Below are 21,493 nucleotides of genomic sequence, written 5' to 3'. Positions count from 1 at the left end.
TACATTGCTGCAAAAACCTAATAATAAGTGCCAGAACATTTTCTGTTATTTTACAGATTTATTTCTTTATATATTATTTCTTAAACAATATCTTGTCTCAAACTATTGAAATGTCAACAAAGTCCCTTTGTTAAACTGCAAGTCGACAAAGCAGAAATCAACGACAAAGCAATTCACAACAGTAAATTAACGGAAACTTCAAAATACAGAAACTGTTAATTAACAGATATTTTTAGTGTATGCAATTATTCTATGGAATGCAAAACCAAAAAAGATTAAATATTAATTAATTAATTTTCTTTCGGCTTAGACCCTTTATTCATCAGGGGTTGCCACGGCAGAAAGAACCGCCAACTTATCCAGCATATGTTTTACACAGCTGATGCCCTTCTGGCTGCAACCCAGTACTGGGAATCACCCATACACACTCATACATTACAGTCAATTTAGTTTATTCAATTCACCTATAGCGCATGTCTTTGGACTGTGGGGGAAACCCGAGCACCCAGAGGAAACCCATGCGAACACGGGGAGAGCATGCAAACTCCACACAGAAATGGCAACTGCCCCAGCTGGGCTCGAACCAGCAACCTTCTTGCTGTGAGACGACAGTGTTAACCACTGGGCCACCGCGTTGCCAACCATCGCAGAGATGAAAGATGATTATCTTGATGTTTCTAAAAATTTTATTTAAATTTAGACTGTTTAAAGGGATAGTTCATTTAAAAATCATTTACTGTCCCTTCACTTGTTCCAACCTGTTTGAGTTTCTTTCTTCAGTTGAACACAAAGACAAATATATTGAAAATGTTGGTGGGAAACTTTGCATTGATATATATAATATACATAATATAATATACATATATATACATCCATATACATATATGGATATCAGTGGCTGAGTATTTCTTATTTTTAATATATTGGATATATTGTTTAGAGGTCAACAGAACAAAAATTAACATCAAAGTTTAAAACCACTGCAGTGTGAGTAAACGGTGAGGACATTTTAATTTTTGGGTGAACTTTCCCTTTAAGTATGCAACAGTTAGCCTAACATACATGTTGAAACTTTTCCAAATATGAATAGACTATAAAATAATCCTTAATGTGACCTATTTTGACTTATCCCACACATATTTCCATACCTCAGATTGTTTGTTTGTGTGTGTGTTCGTACCTTTCGTTCACGTCCTGTAGCACCTCTTGAATGACAGTAAAGTAATTCTAGCTCTTTACTGAATATCAATGGCACAGTGGGCGCGCCGAGTCTGACGTCACTCTGACGCTCGTCCAATCAGAGCGCAGGAATGAGAACGCGCTCCAGTTGCTGGGTGTAAAGTGAGTGATGCTGCGCTGATGTTTGTAGTGTCTCTGCGAGTACAGAGTAGATGTCGAGAGCACGACAGACACTGGACAACTTTCAACACAAGGTCAGGATTGTTTTCTTTTTGTATAAACCGTTGCGCATGTTTACAATTTCCTTTTATAGTTGTCATAGCCTGTATCGTTAGGATAGGATACGTGAAGACCAAGCGTTATACCTTTCTTAGCGGGATGTGTTTATAAACACGCAGTTTCACTAGAAAACATGACTGAAGTTATGATGTTTTAAATACAGTTAAAACATTACAAACCATCAAATTATAACATTAAACCTTGAATGGAAAGCAAGAAATTGACCAGAAAGATATTTAAAGTAAATATCATTGTGTTTTGGAACTGTACTACAGTAAAGTATTGGAATTTTTTATGTTGTGGTAATTCTATAGCCTATGGTAACCCAATGACTATAGTAATATGAACAAATGACCCAATATTGTAGTTTTCTACACTAGGATAGGCTATATTATACTACATCACACTTTACTGTAGCAAAGACTAAAGTATAGGCTACTACAGTGTTTATTACAGTTTATCAATTCACTATAGTTAATGCTGCAGCATTCAAGACAAAGAGCTGTAAATACTAATATGTATTATATACAGCATAATACACTTAGTATGGCATCTATTCTAAATTACTATAGTATTTCTTTTCATCTGGGCATTTTTTAATCATTTTTATTCAGTTATCTTGAAATTCCCTAACATTGCAACCTTTCCAAATTCTTTTCCAAATTCGCATTTAATTATCATAAAAGAAATTTATCAAATCGGTCTTTAAGAGGGTTTTTCTATACTGGAAGTAAAAATGAATAGGTATTTTCTGGCTGTAATGTTACAAAGAAGGCATAAAATTAACACTAGTCAAGCATCAAATGCAAATAAAAATATTTAATGAGAAGGAAATAACAAAGATGTCATGTTGCCTTGCAATTTATGCTAAGAGTAAAGCTAATAAAGCTCATAAAGCTATTAATTAAGAAACATTAATAATAATAATAATAATAATAATAATAATAATATGAATAAGTAAAAACAAAAAAACAAATTAATAAAAGGAATAAATATTAGCAATGTAATATTATTGTTGCTAAATAAAATGATAATAATAGTAATAATAATAATAATAATAAATACAAAAACAAACAAATAAATAAAATAATAAACATTAACATCCTAATTTTATTGTTATAAAAAAGAGGATGGTGATGATGATGATGATGATGATGATGATAATAATAATAATAATAATAATAATAATAATAAATACAAAAACAAACAAATAAATAAAATGTAAAAATATTAATATTATAATTTTCTTGTTATAAAATAAAACAAGGATGGTGATGATAATGTCAATAATAATAATAATAATAATAATAATAATAATAATAATAATTATTATTATTATTATTATTATTATTATTAATATAAAACTATCGAAAAAAAAACCCAAATAAATTAAATGAATAGACGTCAGCATTGTAATATTATTGTTATTAAATAAAATTATGATACTTACAATTATATGTGAATCACCAATTTATTCTGCTTGCTTTAAATAAAACAATCCAGGTCGAGTTTCATGGCCAGTGGCAGATGTTGCAGAATGTTGGTATTAAAGTGCGCTGTTAACCTTTCTGGCATAAATGTAGCTGTCAGTCAAAAGTGTACTAAGCTCGAGTCGCAGAGTTCTTGTCTGTCAGTGTGAGCAGTCAGCTTAACCTCCTGTAACTCTTGCATGATGCAGGAGACTTTGACTGGATGACACATCTGGGTCAGTGAAGTGCTGCTGTTTGTCTGTTGGACTGAACCGTGAGATTCAGGAGCTGCTCTCAAACCCTGCACAAATCTATTTTTTACAGTCAAGGTGTGGTATGAATATAGGAACAGTCTTTGCTTTTGCCATTGTTTTCATGTATTTTTGTATATTTATTGTGTGCCTTTTAATTTTTTTTTGTATCTGATTGGAAATGCATGTATGTCTGCACAGGTGTGTATTTAGGTCAGAGACAAAAATGGGGATTCAAGCTTTAAATTGTAGTACACCCTGTTTTTTTCATGCATTAGAATGTGTCCTGTTTAATTTAATAACACTTCATTCTTTAAATCATTCATTCTTTCCTTTTTTATTTTGTTTTCACTAAAAACAATAAAAAGTCTATACAATGCTAAATGTAGAATATGATATGTATGTTCACATTTAACCATTATTTCTAGTTTAGTTTATTTACCAACAATCTAGTCAGGATTATTTATGCTTAAATTTTTCCATAATTTCATTTTAAATCATTAGACTTTGCCGATATCCTTCAAAGCAGTTTTACTCATTTGTCACCAATAATTTAAAATCACATATCTTATTATATATATTTACAGTACACCTTCATAATAAAAGCATCAGTATTATAAAAAATCTAAATATCAGTCAAAATAAAAGTAGCAGTATTTTTTACATAAATATATATCTGTTATGCTGAATGGCAACGGAATATTTATTCACGCATATTATCTTGACAATTTATTTTAACAAAAGGTATTTGAAAGATTAAAGCAGACAGTTTGCTCGAATGTAATATGCTTTCTATGAATATAAAATCACTTTTGTGTGTGAAAATGGGACATCTCGTCTTTGACCCAAATATGCCAATGAAAAATTATGTCTGAGGTGATAAAAGGAGAAATATTTTTAAGAGGCAGTTGGCAAGTTCATTTGTAATATTGTATATAAAAATATCATTAAGAGCTGTTTTCTATTTTTCTATTTTGGAAAAGAACTAATTTTATTTTAAAGATAAATGCTTTTAAATAATAGATAATTATAAATAAATAATTAAAATAAAGGTTATTCAACATATTTTCCAAAAAAATTACATTTATATACAGCATTTTATGAATATCAAGGGAACTTCTTTAGTTGCTTCCAGTTGATCTGAACAAAATATATTGTGATAGTTTCAAAATTTGAAAGTCCTCTTTAGTCTTTAAATAATAATATATTATTAATTATATAATAATAATAATAATATTATTATTATTATTATTACTATTATTATTATTATAAATTTAATCATTTTTTAATGTCATTAGATGATTTCTGTTTTAAATATGACTAACCAGAATTTTTAAGAGACTATTGTCTCTAAAGTACATAAAGTAATTTAAGTGGCATCTTCAGAAAATAGTGATTATAATTTGCTCAGAAAACAAAACAAAACAATCAAACAGGACACAATCTAATGTACAAAAAAAAATTAAGCAACATTACACTTAAACTGTTTTGATGCTTGAAAACTTCCTGTCATCTTTCAGCCATTTGTTGGTTTCATACTTAACAGAATTTTTCCCCCCGCAGATCGGCCACAAGTAAAGGAGTCCACCATGAGTACCCAGCTGGAGGCAGACGTGCGCACCATGTCTCCTGAAATGCCTGCCATGTTTGACGGCATGAAGCTGGCAGCAGTAGCCGCGGTGCTGTACGTGATTGTGCGCAGCCTCAACCTCAAGTGTCCCACAGCCGCCGCTGACATCACCTGTCAGGACACTCCTCTCAATCACTACCTGCTCAAGTCCTGCCCCGTCCTTACCAAAGAGTGAGTGCTGTTTCCCACCATCTTTCTGCTGAAATCTTTTTAGGTGGTAAAATAAGTTAAAGGAAGAACTAAAAGTCTTTCATCCTTTACTCCCCCTCCACTTTTTCCAATCACATTTGACTTTCTTTTTTCTGTTGAACACAAAAGAAGATACTTTGAAGAATGTTGGAAACTGGCTATTGACTATGTTTTATTCTTCCCAACTGAAGAAGTCAAAGGTTATCATCTTTTTTTTGTGGTAAACAGTACAAGATTAGGAACCAATGAAGAGCGACTAAAAGCATTTTTGTGTGTAAAATCCTTTAAACATTTACTCAAGCAATTATTAGTTGATTTTAACTGATGTGTTTGATGGTGGACTTAAGCTACGGTCACACTTGACTTTTCTTCCCATAGACTTCCATTCATACGCACGCGAATGCGTCAGACCGGTAACGCGGGGTCATGCGTTAAGTTTCGCAAGTTGGTGCGGTGCAAAGTTCAAGCTTGGCGAACTCTGACCTGCGAAATCGCATCACTTGACTGCGTGAGACCAATTGAGGATTAAAACAGGACCTCTCTGGACAGAAATTTAAAATATTAAGCAATCGTTGGCTTTTTTAAATGTCTAATTATCTTGTTTAATCCCGCCCCTTTTCGCAGTGCCGTATGACAGAATTTCGCACACACAAAGCCCAGTGTGACCGTTAATAGCAATAAATACTGTTTAACTTTAATTAGTCATTGGACGAGGAGACTTGTGGAAAGGAGGGTTTAGAAAGAACAAATCTTCAAAAAAAAAATCACACAAATTGTTTGAGACTTTGATTACTGAGGTGATTTAAATGTGTATTATGAAAAAATGTGTTTTTTATACATTGAATGCTTGTGAATCTTGTTTAGGAGATATTTGGCCCTGGTGGCCTTCTATTCAGAAAAATGCAAAGACTTTACGGATTCATCTACTTTGTATTTCATCTTTATAGACAAAAAGCTTTCAAATCAAAAGATTAATGTACTGTATATGTAAGACACACAAAAAAGAAAAGAAAAAAATCATACAGATTTGTCTTGTAGAATGCTTGTGTAAGTATACATTTATTATTGAATAAATGTTCTTAGTAATGCACATTTATAATTAAAAAAATGAGATTTGATATATTTACAAGAAGAAATTGGCTAAATATCTTCATGGAACATGATCTATACTTAATCCTCTAATTATTTTTGGGATAAAATAAAAACGTATAATATTGACTCATACGAATGTGCTTCTGGCTATTGCCATATTAGTTTTCAGCACTTGAATATATTACTTTTTAACTACTCTTTGCACCATGTGCCCATGTCTCCAGGTACATCCCCCCCTTGTTATGGGGAAAGAGTGGTCATCTGCAGACGGCGCTGTATGGAAAGATTGGACGGGTGAAATCCCCTAAACCTTGTGGGCTTCGTAAGTTTCTGCCCATGCAAGACGGAGCCACAGCCACCTTTGATCTGTTTGAGCCTCAGGGGGTCCACAGCACAGGAGGTGAGCTTGACTTTACTGAAAGAAAATATATATATTTTTTACGACACAGCATGTAAATAGGGTAAAATAACGAACTGAGAGTTTTCACCATGCCTCCCCTGTTGATTGGGTACATTAAAAATTGAGATCTTTTCAGCAACATTAACATTATGAACTTTTATTAATTACAAGATTTAAAAAAAAATTTAAATATCCAAGTGAGCCAATTGGACTAAGTATAAACCAATTTGCACACATTTTGACACAAAAAATCTGAACATTAGATGCAGTTGCATTTAAAATGTTTTTTTAATATATTAACAAAATATCAGGCAACTCATGTATCAACAAACTACTAATGTATTGCTATTGAAATCTACAGACACATGTTTATATAAAGTGGGACTAATCACACTGTATATTTTCTTTACATTAGGCCAGGGGTCATCAAACTCATTTCTGGAGGGCCAGTGTCCTGCAGAGTTTAGCCCCAACCCTACGCAAACACACCTGGAACAAGCTAATCAGTATCTTACTAGGTATACTAGAAACTTCCAGGCAGTTGTATTGAGGAGAGTTGGAGCTAAACTCTGCAGGGACACCGGCCCTTTAGGACCGAGATTGGTTACCCCTGCATTAGGCTTTATGAAAAGAAGTGTTTATTCCTCCAGTGTCACTAATTATGTTGTAAATAAAGATTATTGGAGCCTGCTGCTTATGAGACTAGTATTCCTCAGGAGGGCTGAAGGTGTTGCTCATGTTTATCTGCCCATGTCTAATCACAGATGACATCACTATGGTGATCTGTCCTGGGATCGGGAACCATAGTGAGAAGCATTATATACGGACCTTTGTGGATTACTCTCAGAAACAGGGCTACAGGTGCGCTGTTCTCAACCACCTCGGAGCTCTGCCAAACATCGAGCTCACGTCCCCGAGGATGTTCACCTACGGTGAGCCACGTGTGTTTGTGAAAACAACGCCTTTTTAAGATAAGCTGACAGGCTTGTTTCATATTAAAAATGTTATACGTTATACATGCCAAACGTTTTAGAAACCACCTATAGGATATACAATAACATATTCCTCTCTATGCACCAGGCACTTTATTAGAAACACTTCTATGTTTTTGTGTTTGTATAGCTAAGATTATTTTTATATTTTATACTTTTTATATAGTATGTGTTCTTTTTTTCTATAGCTATATTTTTCATAAATAAAGTTTGAAATTTTTTATATTTGTTCATACTTTCTATAGCTATAACTTCTATTTCTATATTTCAAATTGTCTGTTTTTACTTATTATATTCCATAATTAAGATTCTGATTTATATTATTAGAATATATATATATATATATATATATATATATATATATATATATATATATATATATATATATATATATATATATATATATATATATATACCAGTTAAAAGTTTGAGGTCAGTAGGATTTTTAAATGTTTTAAAATAAGCTTCTCCTGCTCACCAATATACAGAAAATACAGTACAATATGTAATATTGTGAAATGTTATTGCACTATAAAATAACTGTTCAAAAGCAGTTTATCATTTATTTTAACAATTTATTCCAGTGATTTTAAAGATGAATTTTCAGCTTCATTACTCCAGTCTTCAGTCACATGATCCTTCAGAAATCACTCTTAATATTAATAATAATAACAATAATAATAATAAATAAGCTCAATATCTCAAAATCATTCAGAACGCAGATATAACCTTATAATTCCAAGGTGACAATATGTTTGGTCACTAAAATATTATTTTAATAAATATATTTGTTTAATAAATCTGCTTTGTTTAAATGCACCAAAATACATGGATAAAAATATTAATCTTCAAAATGGGGTGTACTCAATAAATACTGAGCACTGTATATGCCTATATATGCCTATATGTAGGGCCAGACGGAATCTGCGGACGTTTTTTTTCTATTTCTGCGGAGAATTTTGGTAAAAATCTGCGGATTTGTGCGGAATTATTTTGAGAGTATCATAATTAAAACCTTAATATTTGAAATAAAAAAAAATATCTTTTTAACTTTTATTTAGCGTTTAAAATGCAAATACAATTAGATCCACTTTATTTGGTAAACAAAGCAAGTCTCTCATATAATATATCTACTAAAAGACAGAAAATATTACTTTACAAACTGTATTGTACATAAATCAGATGAACATTTTATATTAGTCAATAATATTACTGTAATTAATTTAAAAACTGAATAAATATAGATTTACACACATTTACTCAAGTAAATAAACAGAATTAATGATGGGCTAAAAATCTGCGGAATTCTGCGGAAAATCCAACACAATCTCACGGCAATTCGTAACTTTTTGATTTAGTGGGTAATTCGTATGAATTCGTACGATCTAATTCGTACGATTTAGTACGATTTGCTCATCCCCCTATGACGGTTGGGTTTAGGGGTGGGGTTAGGTGCCACGCCTCCTTTTTAAAATCGTACAATTTCGTACGAATAAACTTGTACAAATTCGTACGAATTAGCCACTAAACTGACAAAACGTAAAATACTTACGTTTTCTCGTGAGATCAGGCTGGAAAATCTGTGGAATTCTGTGCGCGCAGATTCCGTGTGGGCCAATGCTATATAAGCATTTCACTGCATATCGTACCGTGTGCATGTGACTTTTAATTTGAAATAAAATTTTAATTTGAAATAAAATGTGAATTTAAACACATTTATTTTAGTTGGCTGGAATAAAAGCAATTTGTCATTTTAAAAAGGTCATTATTTTTAGTTCTCTTAAAACTTTTTTTCTTTCAATTGGATACAGAACAAACCACTGTTGTCCAATGATTTGCCTAATTACATGTTATATACTGTGATAATGGAAGAGACAAAAGTTTTTAAAACCTGGTTAATAAATTTATGTTTAAAAATCTTAAATTTGTTGAAAAATAAAATTACGGTAGGGCTAATGATTTAGCTTTTAATTATATATTAATGTTTGTAAAATAGTTATTTTGTATTATTTATACATTAAATAATTGAAGCTACTTTTATAATATATGTAATATGATACAATATTATATTAAATGTAATGTTATAATATACAATATAAAATATGTTAACACTAAATTAATTTCTCTTGTGTCTGTGTTAATTAAAGGTTGTACGTGGGAGTTTTCGGCCATGGTGGGCTTCATAAAGCGCACATTTCCACAGACTCAGCTGATCGTAGTGGGGTTCAGTCTGGGAGGAAACATCGCCTGCAAATACCTGGGGGAAAATCCAGCCAATCAGGAGCGAGTGCTGTGCTGCGTCAGTGTTTGCCAGGGCTACAGTGCTCTCAGGTCAGAAATAAACTAATAATACTCTAATACATTATTAATACATCTAATATAAAAGTCACCTTTTTTTCATATGTCCCGTGACACTTTGCATAAACTTTAAACAACAATCGAAACGTTTTAAACATTCAAAGGCAACTTAATAGAATTAACACATTACTTTGAGCTGCTCATGAATAACCCCAGAAACTCTAAACAGTTAAGTTATTTGGACAGTTGTTTTATTTGGTAAAGAAGTTTTTTTTTATTATTCTTTATGCTTGTGATCAGAGCTCAGGAGACATTTCTACAGTGGGATCAGTGCAGAAGACTCTACAACTTCCTAATGGCGGACAACATGAAAAAAATCATTCTGTCCCACAGGTTTGTGTCATTCGATTTATTACACTATACAGATGATTTGATTCTCATTCAAAAGAATCACCTGAATGTATTTTAGAATTTTTGTCTAATGTTAACTTGAAATGAATGTTTTGTTAATCGTAATATTTTGTATTGTATTCTGAGATGTCATGAAGATGTTTATGTTCATGTTTATTTGGTGCTATAACTAGTAGTAAAGAGGAAGCAGTGAAATTAACCACATTTATGGTTTGAATCCCATTATGAAATCAATAGAATTTGAAAGGTGAGAATTTCTTTCTTATCAAAATAAACAGCACATTTTGCAATTAATCCACAGGAGATGTGATATAAATTCTAACGAAAATGTATTCAGACATTAACTGAAAAATCTTAGAGCATAACGAAAACAAAAATAAAGAAACGAACTGAAAACACATAATTCAAACACAATTTGTTTTGCGTTCATGTGGGCATTTCAAAACAGCTCACCAAATTAAAACCTTAAGGGGAGTCCATGGTGTTACACAATCAGTGGGTGTGTTCTTCCCCTGAATTGTATCTTATTCCACGGAGGTCAGACAGGAGAACAACATCCAAAACAACAACACTAGACTATGGCTACAAAAAGAAGAAGAGTTGAGTAGCAGAGCTGATACAGATGTATCTGCACTTGTACAATCGCCCATGGAGAGAATATATTAAGGACTCTAAAGGAGATTTTTAAAGAGGGAGTCAGTACCTCTCCACTTCTCCTGTAGGAGAATCTTGTTTGGCAGATGTTTATGTAACTGTTGTTCTCTCAGCTGCTGTCATTGTGTTTAGAGGTGCATGCAAGCAGCATGACATATTTACAACCCAGCCCACTGCAGCATGGGAGTGTCGAAGTGTTTGAAAAATTATACCGTCACTCAGTCTTTTTTAAAGTTTGCTCTCAGACAAAGGACGAAAAAAGAACTTCGTCTGAGGTATATCAAGGCCTTAAAGCCCAGGACACAAGTCGATGTCAAAAAACTAGCAGGGATGAAACCATCTAGTTCCTTTTGGGACAAAAACCTGCACATAAACATATCAAATGGACGACAGCTGACTGAAACTAGAACATACATGCATTCGGTTACCATTGTAGTGATTAGTAAAGCCTATGGTTGATGATGTACTTAAAAACGTTTAAAAACGTTTAAAAAGTCTGCATAAACCAGAAGCTGAGATCATTTTTTTGTTGTATTGTGACGCATTTCCTAAAGAATCTCAATATTAAATGAGAAACGGTAGGCGTGGCTGCAAAGCCGATTAGATGTAGTAATGTAGGAAAGAGCATAGAATCACCAAGAGGTGACACTCTGTTGCTGTTTGGGAAACAGCCACTAGTGTCACGCGGCAGCCATTTTGGAATGAAAATTCCAATAGAACAACAGCACGGATAACAAACGTTAGACAGAATTAATTAAAATATTGAGTTAAATATGAGTTAAAATCTTATATATTCATACACCCCCATTAAGAAGCAACATTTAAAATAATATCTCAATGAAAACTAAACAATTTTTAAAATGTTAACAAGACTAAGTTTAATATAATTTCTGTTTTACTTATAACATGCAAATAAGGTTAACAAGATAACTTTTTTTAGTTTTACTTAAATTAGGTGAAGCAAAAATGAGCCTACCCCGCATCAAAAACTACTTTATCTAGTTTGTATAGTGTTTATCTACTTTTAATGGCCTTTTTAATGACTTCACCAAGACATGCAAGAAATAAACAAATGAATTCATTGCACAACATCCATCTTTTCTGTTCTTCAAAAATGACCCTCTTTTAGAGTTCCTCAAAGAGATGCTCAACTTAATGTCTCTTCAAAACCTCCCATATGTGTTTAAATGGATTCATAGATATGTGTGTGTGTGTGTGTGTGTGTGGGTGGGTGTGTGTGTGTGTGTGTGTGTGTGGACAAAGTGGCTTTTGACATTAAAGCTTTATCAGTCTTTCTTTAACTGACAACACTGGAAAAAAAATTACAACATATAATACTGCAACAAAAAGTGTACATGTGAAGTATTCATTTATTATGTCAGAGCGTAAACTATAAAATTAAAGTAGTTTAAAGTAATGTTACCGAAAATGGACAGTTCCAAGACAGTAAGTTAAAATATAAACATCAGGTCTGTAAAATAAACTATTAAAAGTGCTGATGATTGTGATTGTCTTGTCGTCTTTTAGGTTGTATCTCAGCTTCAATGCGCTTTTTAAATAAATAAATAAAAAACAAAGCAGCTGCTTGTCATCGCGACAGCAAAAAGATCCAATGGACGGCCGATCACTTTCACTCCAAAATGGCGGAATCGCGGAGCTGTTGCTGGGCGCTGCTGTTGCAGTGGAACGTTCTATTGAGTGTCGCCTCTTGGTCATTCTAAGCTCTTTGACCACACCCAAACCCCCAGACAGACAATTTAACTGAAAACAAACATGAAGTGCAATTCTGATTTCAATTTTAGATGATTATTTTCTTAATAACATGCAGATATGTATTGTTCACCACACAACTAACAATGTGAGCTAACAAAATCAGTATGGTTAGTTTTGATTTCATGTGTACTTTAAAACTGTATATACACTGCAATATCCACGACTATAATCAAGCGAATGTACATCGATACATTATAAGTTTATATAATATTTTAATTCAATTGTAATTAACCTAGAACTAAAGTAACTGAGTTTTAATGATAGAAAATCGAAGTGAATTTAAATAAATTTTTACTAACCTAAAAAGAAAATGTTAGTTTACTCAAATGTTTTGCAGAAATACATGTCCACAAACATTTTGAGCAAGCAGGACTTACAAAATTTTCCAGTGCTTTTGTAATGACTGACCTGAATGTGTCTTGTAGGGGAAGTTTATTTGGTATGAACTCCAGCAGAATGGAATTTGCTGACCTCAGCCGTCTCTATACAGCCACCTCTCTCATGCAGATTGATGACAACATTATGAGGTACTTTAAAAACCTTCATCACACTATTTTGCTTTTAGATGTCAGTTAGCTCTGGCTTTCATTTGCTATAAGTGGCCAAGACAGTGATAGACTACAGCTCATGTTCATATTTTGTCTCTATTAGGAAGTTTCATGGACACAACTCTCTAAAGGAGTACTATGAGAAGGAAAGCTGCGTGCATTACATACATAATGTAAGTGAAAAACAGCTCAAAAGTCCGACATGATTTCATGAGAGACTTGGTGCAGATGCAGTCTGAGCTGCATCCAATGCTTTTTAATGCTCATATTATTTTGTATAATCTATTAAAGGGCACCTATTTTACCCCCTTTTCCAGATTTAAGATAAGTCTTTTGTGTCTCCAGAATGTGTCATCAAACTTTCAGCTCAAAACACCCATCAGATTAATTATTACACCTTTCAGAATGTTGGAATTTTCTCCTCTGAACACATTGTAGCTGTTTTTGTTGCCTGTGGCTTTAATGCTAGTTCTCCCCACCCACCGTTCCCATGTGCCTGTCAGAGTGTGCCTTAATCTCTGCCTCGGCTGTGTCAGATAAACAGCACAGTGACAGACATGAAGGAAGCAGATCTCACGTAACGTTTGTGAGAAAGTACTTTGCCAATGATTATTTGATGTATTTTTTGTGGAGTTAATACTGCAACAATATGTCGTTAAAAAGTTCACACACACACAGAGCGCACGCGTTTAACTTTGCACAGTTTTTGCATGCAAATGTGACAGGATTCACGTTATATTCCACTGCTGATTATGATCCGTTATGTTACAAAATAAACCTGATTTAATGTCAACAAACCGAGATTGAAGCATCTTCTTTTATAATTGTACTGACATGTGGCTGTGGTGATAAAGACGGTAAAGTCGCTGTAATTCACTACAAACATGCAGTTTTAAAAATGTTGAGAACTTGAGAAGCTCATTCTTGATCACATTTGATGATGACTGATGATCACAGCGAGCTGAACAGATCTTTTAATCCCAGTTGCTTTGCGCGCGTCCTGTCTTGTTGATATGATTATACACGTTACTACGGAGACATGTTAATACACGCTGTCAATCAATTTGGTGGGCGGGGAAACCGCACTCCTACATCACGTTGGGTGGGCCTCAAAATGGGAGGGATTTGGATCCTATTTTAACATCAGGAAATAAAAACAAAGACTTATTGTCTTAAGATCACCCCAATATGACTTTGGACACACTATACCTACACAGAGTTCTGTCCAAGTAGCATACAAAAGATGATTTTCACCATAGGTGCCCTTTAATCTATGTAATTTTTAATAACATTTGCTAGTTCTACACCGTAAATTAGTTTCCATAATTTGTGATTCACAAGTGTTTTGTATTTATTTATGGTAATGAATTGCATTATGGGACCATGATCTTTGCTCTGTCAACTTTTGATGTTGAAAATTCAACTCTACAGTTGAACTTTTATTCATATTTTAGTAGTTTGAAATAATATAATGTAAAAGAAATAATAAAGAAAGAAATAGACCATTTTGAGGGATGTAAACAAAAACAATGGTCCCCATGTATTTCCTGTTTTACATTTTTAATTTCTACAGCTTCTGAGAATTCAAAAAGAGCCAAATATTGATACATAATGCTATGATAGCTGTTTTAACATGAAGTTATGATTGAATTGGCTCTTGTTACACTGATGAAATAGTTTGATAACAAGCAGGAAATATTTTAGGGCCAATGACATCAACACATTGAAATGGTCTATAAGTCTGTAAAGTAGCAGAAAATGTACTGGCAGTTTATGACAAGGCGTTTGTACCGTAATATACAACACCAACCCACACTATATGTCACTTTAAACTATTAAAAATGTTTAATAATAATAATCAAACTTTTAAAGGTTAAAGGATGTTGGAAGAAAGATTGAGGTTTGCAATTCTAAAGCATAAATAACATAAAAAACAATAAAATTTATGCTAATTTATATATATTTTTTACAGTGTAGGTTTGGGTAAATTTTGTACATTTTCATATGAATTAATTCTTATATATATGAATTAGCCACTAATTTACTACAACCTAATATAGTTACATTTCACAAGTCAGTTTAGTATAATTGATATTTTTGATGGTAACCATTATATTTGTCATTAATTTTAGATCAGCGTTCCTCTCCTCTTGGTGAACTCTTCAGATGATCCATTAGTCCACCAGTCTCTGCTGACGATACCTCGAACTCTAGCAGGTATTTATTAACTAAACTAAATCAACTGGACGCACAGTACAGTAGATATGGAAATGCACTATGCAAACTCAGATCTTTGTAATTCCTGACCGCCTTGACAAAAAGGTTGGTCTATTTTAAAAAAGAACTTGTACAAATGTAAATGCACTCTTAGCAAGCTAATGGTAAAAGAGGGTTTTATACAATTGCTATAGAAACCCTCAGGTTGACGTCAACAGATCAATAGCTCAACAGAAGCAAATGGTCACTGTAAAAAGCGACTAGTAGACTTTACTTAAAAAAGAGAGTAAACTCTCTGCCTTATAATTATTAAGTAAACAAACTATGTGCATAATTATAAAAGTTAAGTCAATGGGTTTACTGACTTTTTTAAAGTAATCGCATTTACAGTGTTGAAGATTATCAAAACAAACTACATTTTTCAGTATGAACTGATTAATAATTCACCTTATAACAGTGTGAGCTAGCAAATAAACACTGTAAATTAAAATTTCAGGCGACTGTAAAGTGTTACCACTGGTTGAATATGAAGCTGCCTGAAATACAGTCAACATCACGTGTTTTCCCCGATGCATGTCGTAATAATGCTTTAAGGCCTATTAAGACTCTCAGCACTGCAGTGTCTCTAAGATCCAGCACTGGACACCTGTGCTGAATTTTTCAAGGCCATCTGATCCTTCCCTCTGTGATTATTTATCAGATTACTGGCTTCTTCCTTCAGCCTCAGGTGAAAGATCCAACGGCGAGCCGCTATTAACAAGTCTAACCGACTCACACAAAGGAAACATGGGTCACCTAATCTTCAGCTCCATCCTTTGAGCTTCGGAAGAACGTTAAAGCTCATGCATTTTTAAAGAGGCCACAACCAAATTCTTTGCTGCCTTACAAAGAGCATTGAATGGGTTTGATTAACCTTTAGGATGTCTAATTAATGTTTAATACGGTTAAAGGGATGTATCACATTTAAGGAATAACAAGTAATACCAAGGAACATTTATAATAGGATTAAAAACCTGGTCTGATTCCGTTTTGATTCTAAATGAATCAATTCTTTTTACTGATTCAAAATCATATTGCAAAATCAGTCAATAATACTTTAAAAGAATTACTTTTATGAAATACTCTTCTCAGTGAATCAAAACCAAGCTGCAGCAAGTGTAATCAGATTCCTCAACTAATGACTCTAACTAGAGGATTCATTTGAACGAGTTGCAAACATACAGTCCGACTAGAGTAATCTGATTTCTGAACTTATTGTTTATGACTTGATTCTTTTTAGTGAATCAAAAACATAGAGTGCTTCAAGTGTAGTTCAATTCCCGAAGTAATAATTCTTATGAATTGGTTCTTTTTATTGAATCAAAAACACAGAGTGCCTTCAGTGCAGTTCAGTTCCTAAAGTAATGATTCTTATGAATTGGTTCTTATCAGAGAATCAAAAACATAGAGTGCTTTATGTGTAGTTCAATACCTGAAGTAAAGATTCCTACGAGTTGGTTCTTTTTAGTGAATCAAAAACATAGATTGCTTTAAGTGTAGTTCAATTCCCGAAGTAATGATTCTTATGAGTTGGTTCTTTTTACTGAATCAAGAGCAGAGAGTGCTTTAAGTGTAGTTAAACTGACTTTGACACCCCTGCTGTAGATATATTAATGACGTCCGGATAAGGCCTCATTTGCCCTGACCCTTTGTTACCTGCATGTTAAAAAGTTCATAATTCCAATGAAAACGAATGACTTTTTAAAACGGAATCATACATACACTGGTGTAATGTCATAAATTAATGAATTAAATGTGTTTAGTTTGTATCAGTGTTCATTTCATCAGTGAAAATAGGGCAGATTGAATGTTCATTGAATAAAAACAGGTCTGCTATGGCAGAAAGTGCTCAGATACACTTATCATTAATTTGATATTTAATCAGAAATTAATGCTAATTAGTTATCTTTAATTAGTTCTTATCATTAACATCCACTTAATAGACCCTTTTCACATTTCTGGGTTTTCCAGCAGTGGAAGTCATCATAGTTGGGTAAACTTAGAGCGCAGTGAATCGAATTACAGCAAATAATTTTCTTACAATCCTATTTCCTGAAATAATAAAAGAAAAATGCCATGACAGTGTTATCAAGACTTTAGGAAAAATAAAAAAATGGTGTGATACTGGTGACGACAGCCAGAGGAGAGATAAAATAAAATTTACTCTCAGCCCCAAAGACGCTGCATTAGAAACACATTGCATAAGCGGTAATTCGTTTTTTGTAATTTGATGCAAAGATGATTTAATACATACATAAACGCACATAAAAGTTCATACGATAAAAAAAAAATTTAAATATCTGTTAAAAGGGTCCATCAGAAATTAACGTTAACTGGTTCATTTTTTGATAAGTTTAGATTAGTTTTTAACATTATAGTGTTGTCTATTTTCAACAACAATATTGTATGCTAATGTAGTATCTAATTATATCCACCTAGTCCCGATTTTATTCATAGACTGTAAAATATATGGACGTAGTATCTGTGACATCACCCATACGTTTCTTAAGAGCGCAAATGAAGCTACAAGTGGGCGTGGCCAACCGTCACCATTTTGTGTCATCGCACCGACTGTGGGTAATCAAACAAGGGCAAAGAGGCGGAGCATGAGCGGAGCTACAGATGCCTGCTAGCATTTTGCTTAGATGTTTTTTTTTGGGGGGGAAACACTTAATACTTCATTACCTGTGACTCGTTAGTGTTCTGACCACATGTGCGTTGTTCTACACTATATTAAAAAATTAGCTTTGGTCTTTCAAAAAACACTGTTGTAATACTTCCAAATACTTCAAATATAGTCTGTGTTAGTAAATGCAAGGCTATTTATGAAATCCAACACTGTATGACGTTTCAGGTGACTGTTCTAGAATTTTCACCAATAAAAATTTCACTCACCTGGGAAAAAGAGATCATGTGAATGGTTTGTGAGCACAATTAAGTCCACAGCATGCAATATTAACTGTTAATTCTAAGAAGTAACCCCAAAAGGCAATTGACTGTGTAAAGCCACATGAAACAAAACAAAAATATGATGTATTTGCCGAGTTCAGTGGCTATTCAGCCGGAATCAGCTGAGGTGACGAGACACTGAGCAGCGAGACCTAGCTGTCACTCAAGTGGCCACGCCCTTAATTATGCCGACTTAATAAAACTTGATATAAACGAAACGGATGAGTTATAAAAAAAATCACCCCCCTCACAGTTGTCATGAAGGGTAATATCAGCTATAGACATATTACCATGTTTGTAAACATTCATGATGCGCGCGCAGCGAGGTGGCAGAAAAAAAAAAAACAGGAGCGCTAGCATTTACAGAGAGGGAATGACATCTGATGCGGTTCAGAGTTTGTTGTCGTCTTAGAAATAATTTATATTGATTACATATTATATATATTATTTACATAATGCTTTCAGCGTATTATAACAGTATTATAAGCACAGTGATAACAGGCAAAATAAACGTTAACGTGAGCGCCGTTCGTCTGACAGGTCCATTTGCGATAGCACACTCCCAATGGATATTGGATAAGATGAAATAGCCAATCATCCAGCCCGAAATATACAAACTCATTGAAGGTCCAAGTGTTTTAACAAGAGAGAAGTTAAAGGCCTACACGGCTTTGGATGCCAACAATTTTGTTTTGTGTGGTCATGTGCAAAAAATAATGCTCCAGGATGACCAGATTCAAAACATTGTTGTGCTAAAAACCGAGGTTCTGCCTAGCCAAAGACAAGGAAAGAAGATGAAGCTATACAAGGCCTGGGTAATCATCAAGCAAAACTATTTTCTTTCAAAATTCTGACAGAAAAGTATTATTTGCAAACTCTAAATAGGGAAATCATATTAGCAGCCAATGACTATCAAAGAACAACATTGTTTACAGTCAAATAAACAGTGTTAATGTTGTTTCCAAGTCTCACTTGCAGATTATTTCAGACCGAATATTGAAAGTGCCGTGGTAAACAATATAGGGAGTGTGTCACAAGTTGTCACTGAATGAATGTGTAAATAGAACCCAACTTTACCTTAATAACTTACACTTTCACCTTTCATTCTTAGCATTCAGTTTGCGCAGTTTAATTAACCATATGTAACAGTTTTTGCTGAAATCATTGCTGCAATCAAAAATGAGTGATGTTTATGATTCAGCATAGCGTGAACTTACCTGATATTGAGAACTGCAGAGTCGAGCATTTTTAATTAGGTCCTCACTCCATTCAGCTCCCTTTTAGCCAAAGACATCTGCGGTTGGCATTAAAAGCAGTATGGTGTACGGTAAAAGTGTTCTATTTTTGGACTTTCAAATTTGGCATCCTATTGCACAACACGACATGTTTGCTATTGCAATTAAGTCACTTTTTGCAACTGGGAACCCGTGTGATGTCAAGTTTGACGTGGGTTGGTAATTCGTCTATATGAACCAAAACCATCTTTTGTTCCAGGCTGTAAACATGTTTTTATCAGCTGTAAAATTGGCCAATTTACCACTGCAGTCAGTGAACATCTGGAGTTCCTGGAGCCAGCCCCCAAAGGCCAATCGATGAATTGCAGTTTCAGTTACTTCCGCAGGAGCTTGGTTTTATCCCATCTTAGTGTTGGAAAAACAGTTGTCAACAAACTTTTTTTGCCCTTTCATTGATGAAATAAACACTGGTTTGTATCACATGAAAGCTTCTTCTAAAGACTAATAACTGGTTGGCGCCAGTGGTGTAGTGGTTAGTGCGTCAACACATACACTCCGGAGCTCACGGCAACCTGAGTTCAATTCCGCCTAAAGATCCTATGCTGATCCTTACCCTCTCTCTGCTCTCCATGCTTTCCTGTCAATACTCTCTACTGTCCTGACCAATAAAGGTGAAAAACCCTGAAAAAATAATTATTAAATAATAAATAAAAGACTAATAACTGGTTTGATGTGTTTGCTCTCAGAGAAGAAGCAGAACGTGATCTTCGCTCTGACTCTACACGGAGGTCACCTGGGCTTCTTTGAAGGCGCTGTTCTCTTTCCTCAACCTCTTTCCTGGATGGACAAAGTCATCGTCAGTTACGCTAATGCCGTATGTCAGTGGGAGAAACACAAGCCGCAGTGCCACCAGCAATAAGAATGAGTGCGAAACAAAGCACAATAAACACCACATACTCGCTCCGTGTTGAGCTTAGACGATGGTTTCTGACTTTCACTGGGGGAAACTGATAGAAGTCACTCACAGCAATATTCCACACTGACACCAGTGGGTCAGAGGTCAATGGTGTATCGCTACGCAGGATGAAAATGTGCAGAAGGATTCATGTTTTTTTTAAAAAGCATACTTGGCGAGAGGAGATGTTAAGTAGTAAAGATGAATAACTATAGTAGCTAACGCTGAGCTGTTATTTACATTGATTTTTCGATACTATGTTGTCAGAGGATATTAAATACTAACGGTTGTTAAATCAAAACGTCTGGTTTAAAATGGTTTATATTTGGTGTTGTGATTTTAGTAGAAGTTGAAAATCTGCACATTGATTGTTTACGAGTGTTTCAGGTTGCCTTATTTTTTATCGACACTTTATTCCATTGCACTTTTATATATATCAATTCCTCCTTGGTTCAGTGGTACAATACATTTTACAAAGTGTATTTAGTAAATTGCTGTAGATGGGAGTGTAAAAATTGTAGCAATAATCTTTTTGTCTGATAATGTCTCCCTCTATTGGCAACTTTTAGAAGTACATTTGAATATTTCGTGGATGAGTTCGCGTATATAAAATGTTTCAAGTGAACATTCTTTTCAATGTCTGTCATTCTTACTATTGTTCTATGTTGTGTAATATTAGACCTCTTTAGGAGTTATTTGTTTTATATGTAACATTAAACCAAGGTTAAAACATTGAGAAAATGTTTGTATTGCACTATGAAAAATTAGATTAGCTTGTTTGCTTTTCTGTATCATACAGACTGATTTCATGCGCCAGCCATTTTAAAAGCGAAAGCAAGGCTGCGGTGAGAAGAAACCCAGAAGTATCGCTTGTAGTCACACAGGAACAATAGCCGCGTTTCCACTATCGCGCCTAAAGCGAGCGAGCCAGGG

The 21,493-nt window shown here is 33.9% G+C and overlaps 1 protein-coding gene across 1 annotated transcript; it reads left to right on the top strand.

Annotated features, from left to right (window-relative positions):
- The first annotated feature begins 1,376 nt into the window (after positions 1 to 1,376).
- Positions 1,377 to 21,197, top strand: LOC130219566 (monoacylglycerol lipase ABHD2). The gene is made up of 11 exons (XM_056451998.1): positions 1,377 to 1,433; positions 3,137 to 3,256; positions 4,742 to 4,979; positions 6,314 to 6,489; positions 7,254 to 7,421; positions 9,629 to 9,812; positions 10,080 to 10,172; positions 13,043 to 13,144; positions 13,269 to 13,338; positions 15,298 to 15,382; positions 20,352 to 21,197. The coding sequence occupies exons 3-11, from the start codon at positions 4,768 to 4,770 to the stop codon at positions 20,522 to 20,524; spliced, it is 1,263 nt and encodes a 420-aa protein (XP_056307973.1). The 5' UTR covers positions 1,377 to 1,433; positions 3,137 to 3,256; positions 4,742 to 4,767; the 3' UTR covers positions 20,525 to 21,197.
- Positions 21,198 to 21,493: the final 296 nt, after the last annotated feature.

This window comes from Danio aesculapii, chromosome 25 (assembly GCF_903798145.1).
Source record: "Danio aesculapii chromosome 25, fDanAes4.1, whole genome shotgun sequence".
NCBI lineage: Eukaryota > Metazoa > Chordata > Actinopteri > Cypriniformes > Danionidae > Danio > Danio aesculapii.
This window is presented reverse-complemented; position numbering and strand designations above follow the sequence as displayed.